Source organism: Thalassophryne amazonica, chromosome 13, assembly GCF_902500255.1.
Source record: "Thalassophryne amazonica chromosome 13, fThaAma1.1, whole genome shotgun sequence".
NCBI classification, from domain to species: domain Eukaryota; kingdom Metazoa; phylum Chordata; class Actinopteri; order Batrachoidiformes; family Batrachoididae; genus Thalassophryne; species Thalassophryne amazonica.
In genome coordinates, this window is record NC_047115.1 from 99,016,799 (window position 1) to 99,033,434 (window position 16,636).

Here is a 16,636-nt window from a genome sequence, read left to right on the forward strand (position 1 = left end):
GTATTAATTGTTGTATTGGTTGTGCCCTGTTCACAACAGTAAAACTTGTTATTCACCTTTCTCTATTGTCCGTTCATTGCGCCCCCTGTTGTGGGTCCGTGTACCTACACTTTCACGACAGAACCGTTTGGTTTAAACCAAGAGTATTGTCTTTTATCAGGATGTCTTTGTCTCCATGGGTCTGTAAGATTTAAGGAAACGCAGTAATCCGTTAACATGAGATTAAGGTGAGGAGTGTGTTGGGAAAGTGTAGGTACACGGACCCACAACAGGGGGCGCAAATGAACGGACAATGGATGAGGTCAAATAACAACACTTTACTGTTGTGAATGGGCACAACAAATACAATCAGATTACAACAATAGACATAAGCCAAATCACAAAAGGTGTCGTGTGGGCAGGCTCGAAGATAGGAGACGTCTGTCCAAAGCAGAACCGGAACCACACGATTTACTCCGCCACCAGACCCCGGGAATACTGGAGCCGCCAAGTCCCGAACTCCCAGGTGGCCACTGCCTTTGCGTGTCGGACCTGGTACTGCTGGCGAGGAACAAAAGAACAATTAAATGTGGGTGCGTCTGCACCCAGGAATCCGTACGGCAGGAAAACTACCTCCACCACTCGTTGGAAAAGGAGTCAGCTAAACAACTCACAAAAGTCACAAAAGATCACTGTTAACCAGTCAGCTGAGCACGTTACCTTCCAGGTAGAACGATATCTCGGCAAAGAGGTGGAGGCGTCGTCCTGCTGATATTCCCCTGCTGATCAGATGATGGGTAACAGCTGTTGCAGGTGATGCGTGACAGCTGTCACCCTGGCGCGCTCCTGTGAGGCGACTGCGCCCTCTCGTGCCTGAAGCCCGCACTTCAGGCAGGGCACCCTCTGGTGGTGGGCCACACAACAGGACCCCCCCCCTCAACGGGCGCCTCCTGGCGCCCCGACCAGGCTTGTCCGGGTGGCGGCGGTAGAAATTGGCCAGGAGGGCCGGGTCCAGGATGAAGCTCCTCTTCACCCAGGAGCGTTCTTCGGGGCCGTACCCCTCCCAGTCCACCAAATACTGGAAGCCCCGGCCCATCCTACGGACATCCAAAAGCCGGCGTACAGTCCAAGCCGGCTCGCCATCGATGATCCGGGCAGGAGGTGGTGCCGGACCCGGAGTACAGAGGGGTGAGGTGTGATGTGGTTTTATTCGGGACACATGAAACACAGGATGGATCCGCAGTGAGGCCGGAAGCTGAAGCCTCACCGCGGCTGGACTGATGACCTTAAGGATCTTAAATGGGCCGATGTAACGGTCCTGTAGCTTGGGGGGGTCCACCTTGAGGGGAATGTCCTTCGTGGATAACCACACCTCCTGCCCTGGCCGATACGCAGGGGCCGGGGCCCGCCGACGGTCTGCATGGGCTTTTGCCCTCGTCCGGGCCTTTAGCAAAGCAGAACGGGCGGCACGCCACACCCGACGGCACTTCCGTAGGTGGGCCTGGACTGAGGGCACACCGACCTCTCCCTCAACCACCGGAAACAACGGGGGCTGATACCCCAGACATACCTCAAAAGGGGAGAGGCCGGTGGCTGAAGACACCTGGCTGTTATGAGCATACTCAATCCAGGCCAAATGGGTACTCCAGGCCGCCGGGTGCGCGGCAGTCATGCAGCGCAAAGCCTGTTCCACCTCCTGGTTTACCCGTTCTGCTTGCCCGTTGGTCTGAGGGTGGTACCCGGACGAGAGACTCACCGTGGCCCCCAGTTCCCGGCAGAAGCTCCTCCAGACTTGCGAGGAGAACTGGGGACCGCGATCGGAGACGATGTCTGTTGGAATCCCATGCAGCCGGACGACGTGGTGGACCAGGAGGTCCGCTGTCTCCTGGGCTGTTGGGAGCTTCGGGAGGGCCACGAAGTGGGCCGCCTTGGAGAATCGGTCCACTATCGTGAGGATGGTGGTGTTACCCTGGGACGGCGGGAGGCCCGTGACAAAATCCAGGCCGATGTGGGACCAGGGGCGATGAGGCACAGGCAGCGGCTGGAGTAGTCCTGATGCCCTGCGATGGTCAGCCTTGCCCCTGGCGCAGGTGGTGCAGGCCTGGATATAATCCCGGACGTCGGCCTCTAGGGACGCCCACCAGAAGCGCTGCCGGACAACTGCCACGGTTCTTCGCACCCCTGGATGACAGGAGAGCTTGGAGCCGTGACAGAAGTCCAGGACTGCAGCCCTGGCTTCTGGTGGGATGTATAGTTTGTTCTTCGGCCCAGTTCCGGGGTCTGGGCTTCGTGCCAGGGCCTCCCGGACGGTTCTCTCTATGTCCCAGGTGAGGGTGGCCACGATAGTGGACTCCGGGATGATGGGTTCCGGTGGATCCGACAACTCCGCTTTGACTTCATCTTCATGTACCCGGGACAAGGCATCCGATCTCTGGTTTTTGGTCCCGGGACGGTAGGTGATCCGGAAGTCAAAACGGCCGAAGAACAGTGACCAGCGGGCTTGCCTGGGATTCAGCCGCTTGGCGGTCCTGATATACTCCAGGTTCTGGTGGTCAGTGAAAACCGTGAATGGCACGGACGTTCCCTCCAACAGATGTCTCCACTCTTCAAGAGCCTCTTTCACCGCAAGGAGTTCTCGATTGCCGACGTCATAGTTCCGTTCGGCCGGGGTCAACCTGTGGGAAAAATAGGCACACGGGTGAAGGACCTTATCGGTCTTCCCGCTCTGGGAAAGCACAGCTCCTATCCCTGAGTCCGAGGTGTCCACTTCAACCACTAACTGGCGACTAGGATCGGGCTGCACCAGAATGGGTGCAGACGAGAAGCGCCGTTTCAACTCCTTGAACGCGGCATCGCAACGATCCGACCAGGTGAAGGGGACTTTTGGTGAGGTCAGGGCTGTCAGGGGGCTAACTACCTGACTGTAGCCCTTAATGAACCTCCTGTAGAAATTTGCAAAGCCGAGGAACTGTTGCAGCTTCCTACGGCTAGTGGGTTGGGGCCAGTCTCTCACCGCCGCAACCTTGGCCGGATCAGGAGCGACGGAGTTGGGGGAGATGATAAACCCCAGGAAGGACAAAGATGTGCGGTGAAACTCACACTTCTCGCCCTTCACAAACAGCCGGTTCTCCAACAACCGCTGCAGGACCTGACGTACATGCCGGACATGAGTCTCAGGATCCGGAGAAAAGATGAGTATATCGTCTAGATATACGAAGACGAATTGGTGCAGGAAATCCTGCAAGACATCATTAACTAATGCTTGGAACGTCGCGGGGGCGTTTGTGAGGCCGAACGGCATGACCAGGTACTCAAAGTGACCTAATGGGGTGTTGAATGCCGTCTTCCATTCGTCTCCCTTCCGGATCCGAACCAGGTGATACGCATTTCTAAGATCCAGCTTAGTAAAGATTTTGGCTCCATGCAGGGGGGTGAACACGGAATCTAATAATGGCAACGGGTATCGGTTGCGAACCGTAATCTCATTCAGCCCCCTGTAATCAATACATGGACGAAGTCCGCCATCTTTCTTGCCCACAAAAAAGAAACCTGCCCCCGTCGGGGAGGTGGAGTTCCGGATCAGCCCGACAGCTAATGAGTCCCGGATGTAGGTCTCCATTGAGTCGCGCTCAGGTCGTGAGAGGTTGTACAGCCTGCTGGACGGGAACTCAGCGCCTGGAACCAAATCAATGGCACAATCGTACGGATGGTGCGGCGGAAGGGTGAGTGCCAGATCCTTGCTGAAGACGTCAGCAAGATCGTGGTACTCAACCGGCACTGCCGTCAGATTGGGAGGGACTTTGACCTCCTCCTTAGCCTGGGAACCGGGAGGAACCGAGGATCCTAAACACACCCGATGGCAGGTTTCGCTCCACTGAACCACCACCCCAGACGGCCAATCGATCCGGGGATTGTGCTTTAACATCCATGGGATGCCCAAAATCACGCGGGAGGTAGAAGGAGTTACAAAAAACTCAATCTCCTCCCGATGGTTTCCAGACACCACCAGAGTTACTGGTTGTGTCTTGTGTGTGAGTAAAGGGAGGAGGGTGCCATCTAGTGCCCGCACCTGCAATGGCGAAGGAAGCGCCACCAGAGGGAGCCCTACCTCCTTTGCCCATCCGCTGTCTAGCAGATTCCCTTCTGACCCCGTGTCCACCAGTGCTCGGGCTTGAAGGGTTAAATCCCCGCTCAGGATCGTGACTGAGAGTCGTGTGGCAATTTGTGTGTGTCTCACTTGAATGTCTTGACCCCCCCTTAGCCCAGTCTCTAAGGGCGAGTGTTGACGTCTTGGCCGTTTGGGGCAGTCTCTCTGTGTGTGCTCTGTTGAGCTGCAGAGAAAACACTCTCCATGGATCAGCCTCCCCATTTTGGCCCTGTGCGTCTCCCTAACAACGTCAACAGGGGGAGCTGTTGCCCCACAAAGCGCTGCGGCTGTGGAGCGTGGGGAGGGCGGCCCCTTTTCGAACCCGGAAGGGAGAGGGGCGGCGAGTATCCGGTCACGTCCTTCGCCTCGCTCCCGACGGCGTTCCTCTAACCGATTGTCTAATCGTATAACGAGATCAATAAACCCGTCCAAATCCCGCGGTTCGTCCTTAGCCACCAGGTGCTCCTTCAGGACCAACGATAGTCCGTTTACGAAGGCGGCGCGGAGGGCAGTGCTATTCCAGCCGGACCTCGCAGCCGCGATGCGGAAGTCGACTGCATAAGCAGCTGCGCTCCGGCGCCCCTGTCTCATTGACAGCAGCACGGCTGAAGCGGTCTCTCCTCTATTTGGGTGATCGAACACTGTTCTGAACTCCCTCACAAACCCATCATATATCAGAAGGAGCCGTGAATTTTGCTCCCAGAGCGCTGTAGCCCAAGCGCGTGCCTTGCCGCGAAGCAGATTAATCACATAAGCTATCTTACTAGCATCAGTCGCGTACATGACGGGACGTTGTGCGAAGACGAGCGAACACTGCATAAGAAAGTCCGCGCATGTCTCCACACAACCCCTGTATGGTTCTGGAGGGCTTATGTATGCTTCAGGGGAAGGTGGGAGGGGTCGTTGAACGACCTGTGGAACGTCACTATTGCGCACAGGATCGACAGGAGGGGGAGCCGCAGCAGCGCCCTGAGGGCGCACTTCCACCTGCGTGGCGAGAGCCTCCACCCTGCGGTTAAGGAGGACGTTCTGCTCGGTCATCAGATCCAGCCGAGCCGTAAAAGCGGTGAGGATTCGCTGCAACTCACCGATCATTCCTCCTGCAGACGCCTGTGCGCCCTGCTCTTCCATTGGCCGTTCAACGGCCGGTCGACGCCCCTCGGGGTCCATGACGTTGGCCGAGATATCCTGTTGGTAAAGTGTAGGTACACGGACCCACAACAGGGGGCGCAAATGAACGGACAATGGATGAGGTCAAATAACAACACTTTACTGTTGTGAATGGGCACAACAAACACAACAGATTACAACAATAGACAAAAGCCAAATCACAAAAGGTGTCGTGTGGGCAGGCTCGAAGATAGGAGACGTCTGTCCAAAGCAGAACCGGAACCACACGATTTCCTCCGCCAAAAGACCCCGGGAATACTGGAGCCGCCAAGTCCCGAACTCCCAGGTGGCCACTGCCTTCGCGTGTCGGACCTGGTACTGCTGGCGAGGAACAAAAGAACAATTAAATGTGGGTGCGTCTGCACCCAGGAATCCGTACGGCAGGAAAACTACCTCCACCACTCGTTGGAAAAGGAGTCAGCTAAACAACTCACAAAAGTCACAAAAGATCACTGTTAACCAGTCAGCTGAGCACGTTACCTTCCAGGTAGAACGATATCTCGGCAAAGAGGTGGAGGCGTCGTCCTGCTGATATTCCCCTGCTGATCAGATGATGGGTAACAGCTGTTGCAGGTGATGCGTGACAGCTGTCACCCTGGCTGCTCCTGTGAGGCGACTGCGCCCTCTGTGCCTGAAGCCCGCACTTCAGGCAGGGCGCCCTCTGGTGGTGGGCCAGCAGTACCTCCTCTTCTGGCGGCCCACACAACAGAGTGTTATATTTACTGGGATGTCTGTCAAGCCAGTCATCTTAAACCATATTCCAATCTCTTCCTAAAACCATGTTTTCTGATGCATATTTAATTCTGAGTTGAAATAGCACTTCCTGTATTTCAGAGAGCAGTTTTCTATTTAGCATAATGCTGCAGTGACCATAAACATTCCCTAGTATTAAAATAGCTTCAAGTTGAATTACTGTTATAATCCAGTGGCCATTATCATCAAATTTTGTACTAACTATTTTCCCTTGGCAGTTGTTGAATAAAATTGCTACACCAGCTGATCTTAAAGTACCATGTGAAAAAAACATTTTGTCCCCCCATTGAGACGTCCAAAACTTTTCATCCATTTCATTTGAATGAGTTTCCTGTAGTAGAATGCATTGTGCTTGTCTACTTTTGCAGTATAAAAACAGAGCCTTTCTTTTGACACTATCCCTTAGACCTCGAGTATTAATTGTCAATAATTTTAAGTTGCATTTTAGTAGCATTGTTGCTCACACACATACATACATTCATACACATATATATAAAAAAGCAAAAAGTTGTAGAAGGTCAGTAAAGTTTCTTACTTTAAGTAAGGAGAAACTTTAGGCAGGTCCCTAACAAACGTGGAAATTTGTCCATCTAAAAATAACATTGTGAATATCAATTGAACGTGTTAGAAATTTCATTAGAACAAACTGGATTGAAATGATTTGAATAATTTGAATGTTTTCAAGTCTAAGGTGCTTATATTTTCGTTTTTAGGCTGTAACTATGCGGCCGTCAATGACTGCAGTGTGGCCTTTGTAAAATGCCACCTTATTCTGTGATCTGGCCAGTTTTATTATTGGCCAAAGTTTCTCTCGAGATAGCAGATCTTCCTTCATGAAATCCTGGACAAAGCGGACTCCTTGATCCTTGCAGACTGGTGAATCCTTGGTTGATTTCCAAACTGCATCTCGATGAATTCTTCTTACAAACTGGATGATGACCTGGCGGCTGCGTCCATTCTCCCTTCTTCCGACGCGGTGCACGGAGTCGATCACATCTCCAATGTTGTCAGCCCACTGTGGGAAGATTTTCAGCAGAAGCTCCTCGATTTTCTCCCTGATGTTTTCGCCATCTTGTTCTTTGAGACCGGATAGTCGAAGACTCCAGCGTCGTTTGTAACGTTCAACTTCTAGAACCTTTTCTTTCAGAGCAGTTTTCTTTTTTCAGCTCTTTGCATTCGCATTCCAGAGTTTCGACTCTCGAACAGCATTCAGCGATTGCTTTCCCATTTACCTCGACATGCTGGAGTAGTTCGGCAAACATGTTTGACTGTTCTTTCACTTGCTCCGTCAAGTCATCTACTTTGCTTTCAACTTTCCTCAGGATTTTCACCATGTCAGCAAACGTGAATTCCATACTGTTTATTTCCAACTCTGTGTTTAATGTCATCTTCTCGGTGTTTTGTGCCAACCTCTTGGCAGGTGGTTGTTTGATGGGAGTGCTTAATTGTCATCTGGTTTTGCCCTGGTTGATGGCGTCCATCGGGGTGGCCTTCTCTGGAGATGCGGCGGCAGCGGCATAGCTATGAAAGGCTAGTGAATCTCCCGCCTTTCCGTTTGCTTTGTCTTTATTTGCACACATAGTTTTTATTCACGTACCTTTCTTCACTGGTAGGCTAGACAGTTATTCCGCAGAGTTCACAGTGATTTTTTGTCAAAAGAGGACAGTTCTAGTCTAACGTTGGGACCCAGACGTATGGAGCTCAAAAGTTTGCTTGTGCCCTGTCCGCCATCTTGCCCACCGCCACGTTAATGTTTTGTACAGATCAGTGGTTTCTGCCACGAGTCTTCCGTGTTTTGGCCCGACGCGTCGTTCCTATTGGACAACACGAAGGTACGTCACAGCTCAGAGTGTCGAAAGTTGGCGCACCTCATCTCGACAGAACACCGGCTCTGTGGTATGCAGGAGATCACTTGACCGAGGGTCTGTACGTTCAAATAATAATTAAAAAATACTGTCATCACTCTTTACTCTTACTCAGTCAGTCTCTTACAATAGTGTAGCCTAAATACACGAGCTTTCCAGGAGCGCACCCAATTCATTACGCACGCTCAGAGGCACGTCTCCTCCGGTGCATACTTTTTTGTGGGGGGCGACCCCGCCCCTTGTGATAAACTCATCGCCCCCTTAATATTTTTTTTTCTGGCGCTGGGACTGGGAATATGACACCTGTGGTCTTCTTTCAGCCTCTGTCCAGGGTGACTCGGACCGCCAGTACTCTGATTTGGAAAACATTTTGGGGATGCTCCTTTTATAAACAATCATGACACTCACCTGTTTCTAATTAACCTGTTCACCTGTGGAATGTTCCAAACAGGTGTTCTTTGAGCATTCATCAACTTTCTCAGTCTTTTGTTGCCACTGTCCCAACGTTTTGAAAATGTGTTGCAGGCATCCATTTCAAAATGAGCAAATATTTGCACAAAACAATAAAGTTACCAGTTTGAACATTAAATATCTTGTTTTTGTGATGTATTCAATTTAATATAGGTTGAAGAGGATTTGCAAATCATTGTATTCTGTTTTTATTTACATTTTACACAACGCCCCAACTTCATTGGAATTGGGGTTGTAAGACAACAAACAACAGGACACCTGAACCTGGTAACAGGTTTCAGTTAACTAGTCCTGGTGATCTTTGTCAGCCGTTAGAATCCGTGGAGGGAAAGGAAATAAAGAACAGGACGACCAGGAACAGAACCAAACGGTGTTGTGGAAGGAAGACCAGAGCTGTTGGAATGGATAATATCCGTTAGGTGGCAGTGATGCAGCTCTTTGGATTCCAGCTGCCGTAAATCGACAGAAGAAGAAGTCGGCGGTAACTATGGCGGCGCACCGAGTCCTGTTCGCTGTGAAGGTAAAATAAACTCACAGATTTACTTCATAACGAGTCAGAACACAGCTGACACGGAGCCACGCACGCACCCGACGCGTGAATGCGTGGAAACCTGCGCTATCCGTACGGAATCGTACTAATAACACAGAAGACCTTTCGTCCGTAGCGCTTCTGATTGGTCAGTCTAGGTCACCTGGCTACAAGGGCACGCCCCTTTGCTTGTTTTCTTTTGAAGTGACACTTTTTCTGACTTCACCTCAGTCCCTTTAAATCGTGGTGTCGCCTGGTCTCGGTGTGTTTTAGGAACGTTTTTTTCAACGTGGATCAGTTTGTTTGCCGTCAGTTATTTTGGTTTATGTTAAGTGGATTTGACAGCTTTGGCCACCAAATTTAGCAATAAAGGCTTCTTGTGACTGATGTCGAGTGATGGAGAAACCAAAGCTTTTCGAAGCAGTATGAAGCAATTGTGCTGAAAAGGTTCAATGTTTCAAAGCATTTCTTTTTCTTCCTTCTTTTGGCTGCTCCTGTTAGGGGTTACCACAGCAGCTGGACAATCTTTAACATCGCTCTTACCTGGAACAATAAAGGTCAAGGTGTTGTGAAACAGTCAGGCTCTGTTATGCACATTTAATAATAAAGGTTCAATGTATATATTGAATCTTTTGGCTATGTTTTCCTTTAAAGACATTAATAATATACTTGTGTGATTGTGCTGTCATAAAATACTGTCTGTGATAGAGATATAAATTGAGAAATGTTTGTGTAGCTAGGGACTGTTATGACCATAGTTGTGGAAAATGAAGGGGATTTGGGGGCTTGAAAAAGTTTTTATTTAAAAACTTGGTAATTTCAGCGGTGTTGGGTTTTAAATTTGTTCCTCTTCTCTCCAGTTTTGGGGACGACCCTCTCACACAGCACAGACGTTGGTGTCATATGAAGATAAATTTTGTCCATCTTGTGAAGAGTTGGTTAAACAGCTGCCTCCATCCTTTCTATGTCTCCTTCCCTCACACCCTCAAACACTCACTACAGACTATCACACAAGTACTTTACTCTGATCCACTAACTAACCTGTTCATCTCTCTCTGGCTGTGTACTTAATATGTGTAAGTGTGTAAGTATATATATATATATATATATATATATATATATATACGTACATACAGTGAGGAAAATAAGTATTTGGACACCCTGCGATTTTGCAAGTTCTCCCACTTTTTTCACAGGATTTTCACAGGTGTTCAAATACTTATTTGCAGCAGTAACATACAAATAAATTATTTAAAAAAAAATCATACACTGTGATTTCCAGATTTATTTTTTTTTAGATTATGTCTCTCACAGTGGACATGCACCTAAGGTGAAAATTTCAGACCCCTCCATGATTTCTAAGTGGGAGAACTTGCAAAATGGCAGGGTGTTCAAATACTTATTTTCCTCGTTTTCCTCACTGTATATATATATATATATATATATATATATATATATATATATATATTTTTTTTTTTTTTTTTTCCTGTGTTTGCATGGGTTTCCTCTGGGTGCTCCGGTTTCCTCCCACGTCCAAAGACATGAGGGTTAGGTGGATTGTAATCTTTAAATTGTCCGTAGGTGTGCGTGTGGGTGTGACTGTGTTTGTTTGTCTGTTTGTGGCCCTGTGACAGACAGGTGTCCTGTCCTGGGTGTAACCCCCTCACGCTCTATGACCACTGGGATAGGCTCCAGCCCCCTGTGACCCTTAATTATTGGACTAAGCGGTTGAAGATGAAGAAGATTATATATATATATATATATATATATATATATATATATATATATATATAGTATAATTTGCTTGCTGAGGGAAGAAAAGTGTGGTTTACTGTGGAGCGAAAACCAGACGGCAAACAGGTTTGAAACGTGTGTGATATTTGCTGTGCTTGGAGTGTGTTTTAGCATGTGTGGTTAGTGTGTGGTGTAGTTACTTTATTTATTTAGTGCATCAAAATAATCAGGCGCCTGGAACTGTGCATCAAGTCTCTCTTTTTTTAACTGCATGAAAACGATCAAAGTGCGTCATCAGAGTCTGAACCAGAGCGTGATCAGTCTGATGATGAAATGGACTTTATTGTTGTGGCCTGGACGAATCAGAGCAGGTGGATCCACTGATCTGTGCACACAGATCTGCACAGTGGATCGGACCGCGCACTTCTCATTCCATCTTCTCAGGACTTCTGCACTTCTGCTCCATCGCGAGTCCTGGAGCACAGTACGGTGGAGACACACACTGCCCCAGCAGTCAGCAGGCTCCAGTGGCGGAGAACACACGAGTTCAGGTAGAGAGACCCCCCCCCTCCCCCCCCACCCAAGTCAAAAACACCTTTTTCTGTGTTTTTTTTTTTTTTTTTTTTCCCAGTAACACAGCCAGGACAGTCTGTACCAAGAAAAATACTACAAAAACAAGGAATTAGGGGAAAAGACACATGGATATTGAGGTGGAACATCTGTACAAAATTTTGGGGCTTCTGATGTGCATTGGACAGGAATTGTTTTTCTGAGTGGCACAAATATAATTTGTGTAGCATCTTATTACATGTAAATAGCCACAAAAAAGGCCTGAAGCATTTCCTGCATTTTAATGTGAATTGATGTATATAACTTTATTTATGCTACATTTTTACATATACTTTTTGAAATTTAGAATTTATATTTACATTCTAAGTTATAAAAATGATTCACAGTAAAAACCTAACTTTTTCTGTTTCTAATTTTATGTTTTGGGGTGAATATTGGGTCACTGTTTTAATGCAGTAGGTCAGAATGAAAGAAAAACTGTAAAGTCACACAGGTGAGGTTGTGCTGAAAAAAAAGATATCAAACATTATAAACAGTTTTCTAAGGTAAATTATGAAGGTAAAACCAAAAGTAGTCAAAACACCCAAAAATAGCAAAGACTCCAGAGGGTTAATTTATGAAGCACGTAAGGCCTTCTAAGCACATTAAAAGACAAATCTCAAAGTGCTACACTAACAAATTTTAAAAGAACTCATAAAACATACACGAAAAAATTCACTGTAGAAGAAAGTAGGAGTCCCATCACTTGGCTTTCCTGAACAGAAAAGTCTTCAGCTGCCACTTGAAATGCTCCACAGTCTGTGGTGCCCTCAGGCTTTCTGGCAGGTCCTTCCAGAGGCGTGGAGCAGCCTCAGTGAAGGCTCCATCTCCCATTGTGTGAAGTTTGGTCCTGGGGGGCAGAGATGGTGAGTATTTGTGGAGCAGAGGTGTTTTGTTGGGGATTGTTGTGTGAGCCGTTCTTTGAGATCTTCTGGAGTGTTTCCATGGATCCACTGGTGAGTAAGTAGATTGACTTTGTGTTCAGTGTGGAAGTGAACGGGGAGCCAGTGAAGTGTCCTGAGGGTTGGCTTGATGTGTCCATCAGGATCCTGGCTGCACTGTTTTGGATGAGTTGGAGCTTTTGAAGGCTCCTACCAGGGATCCAGGCGTGGAGTGGACCAGCCTTTCAGCATCACAGAGGGTGAAGCAGGGGCGGAGTTTGGTAGTGTGCCTTAACTGAGAGAGTGGCGACATGACCAGTCGAAAAACGGTCATGTGGCTACTGGTGCCAGCTTGGTTACAAAACAGTGTTGGCTGTTAATGTGTCTGCATGTAAAATTAGTTATTTATTGATTCTCTGAAAATGTCGGGTTGTTGTGCATTTGGAGGCACAAATAGACACAACAAGGGCTTCAAGATGTACAGATTCCCTTCAGATCCGAACAGAAGAAAAATTTTGGAAAATAAAGTCAGCCGTGTGGGATGGAAGCGACTTCATCATCAAAGCTTTAAGAGGTAAATTTATTGTTCAGTCACATGTTCAGTAAAACAGTAAAACCTAAACTGTCATCGTATAAACCAGATATTCACAGTCACCGGACAAAAAAGTCCCAAAGTTTTTGTATTGTTTTCTGTGTAATAAACACTGTATATGACAGATTTTGTACAGCGGATTTTCGCTCACATCAGACAAAATGTCCGATCACAATGTATTTCCATTAAAAACCCTGAGCAGTCTGGATGTGCACAGTAACAGAGGTACAAATTAAAGTTCAGCTCTGGCACTCACAGATTTGAGGAAAATGGGACCAGAGTCATTTGTGTGATTAAAAATCCAGCCGTTTATTTTTTCACACCGTGTTCAGACTTGGACCCGCAGCCTGATGTGCACCTGTTAAATCAGACACAAAAGGCTGTGATTTGAGACTTTTCTGCTTTCAGTCCTTTGCCTCCCATCATATATAATAGTTTTTACAGTTCGCACGCTGATAAATGGATCAGGAAAGTCCACATCACATTTACAGCACAAAGTCAGTAAAAGATTAAATTGAACAGCTTAGCTTTGATTTGGAGGTGATGATTGTAGAAAGAAAAGCTTGTTGAGGGTCAAATTAGTCCAGAATAAAGCAAAATCCAGAGATGGAGAACTTTAAACTGAGTTACAGAGCTGCAGCTGCATAAATCAGGCATTAAATTAATTAAATAAATCATCATAAATTGTAAATTTGATAGCTTAACTATTTTTATATTTATTTTTATAGCACCTGTACCTGGATGTGTTGCTGTATGTGGTTAAAAAATGTGGTTAAAAAATGTAGTAGATATTAAAGGTTCATTCAGTAGTTCACTGCAGTTGGAACCAAAATGGCGCCATGTTCTGAGTTGACGTTGCTCTCTCAGTTAAGGCACTCTACAGTTTACCTATGTTCCTGAGATGGAGGAAGGCAGTTTTACGGAGGTGGTGAACATGGGCAGCACGGTGGATTAGTGGTTAGCACTGTTGCCTTGCAGCAAGAAGGTCATGGGATTGAGTCCCACCTGTGGTCTTTCTGTGTGGAGTTTGCATGCTCTTTCCGTGTTTGTGTGGGTTTCCTCCGAGTGCTCTGGTTTCCTCCAACATTTAAAGACATGCAGGTTAGATGAATTGGAAACTTTATAATTGCCCAGGTCTCCCTTGCAAAAGAGATCTCGATCTCAATGGGACTAACCTGGTTAAATAAAGGTTAAATTAATATAAAAATGTGTACCAAATGATGACAGGTGGCCCCCAAATTTAGAACAGAGGAGGAAAGGGTGATGGTTTGGCCAGAAAACAAAGTACAGTTAATGGGATTGGAATGGAGCTGGTGGGGCTACAGATTAAAAGAGCTTAGGTCTTTGCTGAATTCAGGTGGAGAAAGTTCTCAGCCAGCCACGCCTCTGTCTCCTCCAGGCAGGAGGTGAGGGCTGATGGAAGTGTGGGGGAGGTCAGGTCCAATCTCATGTAGAGCTGAGTGTCATCAGTGGAACGAGACTCCATGCTTTCTAATGACATGACCCAGGGGGAGCATGTAGATGTTGTAAAGGGCCGGCACAAGAACCGATCCTTGTGGGACTCCGCAAGTGACTGTGTGAGGCCAGGATTTGCGTAGCATCTCCAAAGACCACATACTAAGCTCTATCTGTAAGATAGGACCCGAACCATTTCAGGGTGATGCCAGAAAATCCAACTGCGCTGGAGACGGTGGAGAAGAATATTCTGGTCAACTGGATCAAAAGCTGCTGTGTGGTCCAGGAGGAGGAGTGTTGGAGAGCCCTGGTCAGCAGCCGCCAGGAGGTCACTGGTGCCTCCGGCCAGGGTTGTCTCAGTACTGTGAGAGGGTCGAAACCCAGATTGAAATTTTTCAAACAGATTGTGGTTTTTGAGTTGATCCTGAAGCTGCCTAATAATGATAATAATAATGATGATGATGATGATGATGATAATAATAATAATTTGATTTATTAAGCACTTTCAGTCAAAATGCTGTACAGGCAGTAAAAACAAACACAGGCCATAAAATACAAACCAAAAAAATACTTGAAACAAATCAAAATAACTCAAGAAACATAACAAAGAGTAAACAAGTGGGTCTTTAGCTTTGGTTAAAAACATCCACAGAGCCGGCCAGTTGAATGTCCACAGGAAGATCGTTCCACAGGAGCCCGGAAGGAAAAAGCTTGCTCACCAACAGTCTTTTTCTTGACCTTCAGAACAAACAAATGGCCAGTTCCCTGAGAATGGAGGTTACAGGAAGGTGTATAAGTGCTTACAAGATCCTTTAGATAAGAAGGTGCAAGTCCATTTACAATTTTATAGGTTAATAAAAGCCACTAAGACAACCTCTTCCAGAATCTTTGACAGGAATTGAAGGTTGGAAATCGGACGGTAGTTTGCCGTAACCTCAGGATCCAAAGAGGTTTTTTTAAGATGTAGTCTAATTATTATTTCTGTTTTTAAGGCCAGTGGGACTTGGCCACTCAAGAGAGAGTCATTGAAGATACCAGTGAGGAGGGGGCTTAATGTCAGAGCAGGGAAGGGGTCTAAGGAGCATGTTGAGGGTCCCATCCTCTGGATGAGGCCCTCAACCTGTCTCACTGTGGTGGGGAGGAACTGAGAGAGACAGCCCACTGGCTTTGATCTGGGTGGGGGGCAGGAGACAGACAGTGAGCAGCGGATGGTGTTTAACTTATTGGTGAAATGTGCAATGAAACGACTGCACTGCTCCTTAGTGGGATTCATGCAGGTGTGGGTTTGGGGTCTGAGCAGATGATTTATTATGGTAAAGAGTTGCTGGGGCAGCTGCAGTGCTCTCCTATAGTTTTTTGATGTTGTCTATCGGTGGGTTTGTGGACAGTTATTACAACAAAGCGGTGCTTGATGGCCCCGCCCAGCCACCATCATCCGCCGGAGCTCATTGATAAACCACGGTGCACGTTTTGAAAAAGTGACCGCTCAGAGTTTAAAGCAGGTTCCTGAAGCAGATACAGTGTTGTGGGGGGGAATCCATTGAGATGATCTTATGGTCAGAGACTCCCATGTCATATCCTTGGAGATTAGACATGGAGACAGAGTCAGTAATGACTAAGTTGAGGATATGGCCCTTGATGTGAGTGAGGATCTCAACAATCTGCCTCAGGTTCAAGCAGTCCAGGAGGTCCATCATATGATGTCATCAGTGGGTTTCCTCCACGGTCTGTCTGTCGCCATTGCAAACATATTTTTCAGATAAAATTCCACATGTATTTGGGCACCTGGTCCTCAGATCAGCTGGTCAGTTTGGTTTCCTGAGCTGGAGTAAAAAATAACTCCACAATAAAACGCTCTCAAAAAAAAGAAAAAAAAAAGAAGAAGAACAATGGACGCGTCACAAAATGGAAATTCTTACTGGCCCAAGAAGTACAGAGCTACAACAAATGTTTGTGTACATGGGGGTAGGGTTTGTGTTGAGGTTAATGTCCGTATCCATAGAGACGTGAGGAACGGGGTCGGCACAAGAGCCATCAAGAGATGATGATCAGCCAGTCGGAGGTGTTCCATCTCCTGTACCTGGAACCTAAAGCTGTGGTTTTAACCTCATTCCAAATCAACCAACATCTGACAGACGTCTCAGCTCACACTCAGAGTTTTCTTGAAAATAAAGAAAATCGCAGGCCGACAGTTTGACATGAATGTTTTAATCAATTCGAGCAGAAACCTTCAGCTGACCTTAGATCAACTACAGCACGATAAAAGAGTGAGGTGATGTCAAGAACCCCAGTCCTGGTCAGAATTACCAGCACTGCTATAAAGTCCACAGTTTAAAATATGTTCAGAAGTAAGTTGGGGGCAGGTGATGGTCTTGTGGTTAAGGCGGTGGGTTTGTGACCAAAGTATCCCCAGTTCAAATCCTCAGCACACCAGAAATCACTCTGGGGCAG

At 47.2% G+C, this 16,636-nt stretch overlaps 1 protein-coding gene across 1 annotated transcript in view; it reads left to right on the top strand.

Annotated features, from left to right (window-relative positions):
- Nucleotides 1–8,818: 8,818 nt before the first annotated feature.
- Nucleotides 8,819–16,636, top strand: part of pcca (propionyl-CoA carboxylase subunit alpha) — a 165,589-nt gene continuing 157,771 nt past the window's right edge. The window contains exon 1 of the mRNA XM_034184973.1: nt 8,819–8,905. Within this exon, the coding sequence (XP_034040864.1) occupies nt 8,873–8,905 (33 nt within the window). The 5' untranslated portion in view covers nt 8,819–8,872. The remainder of the gene's footprint in view (nt 8,906–16,636) is intronic.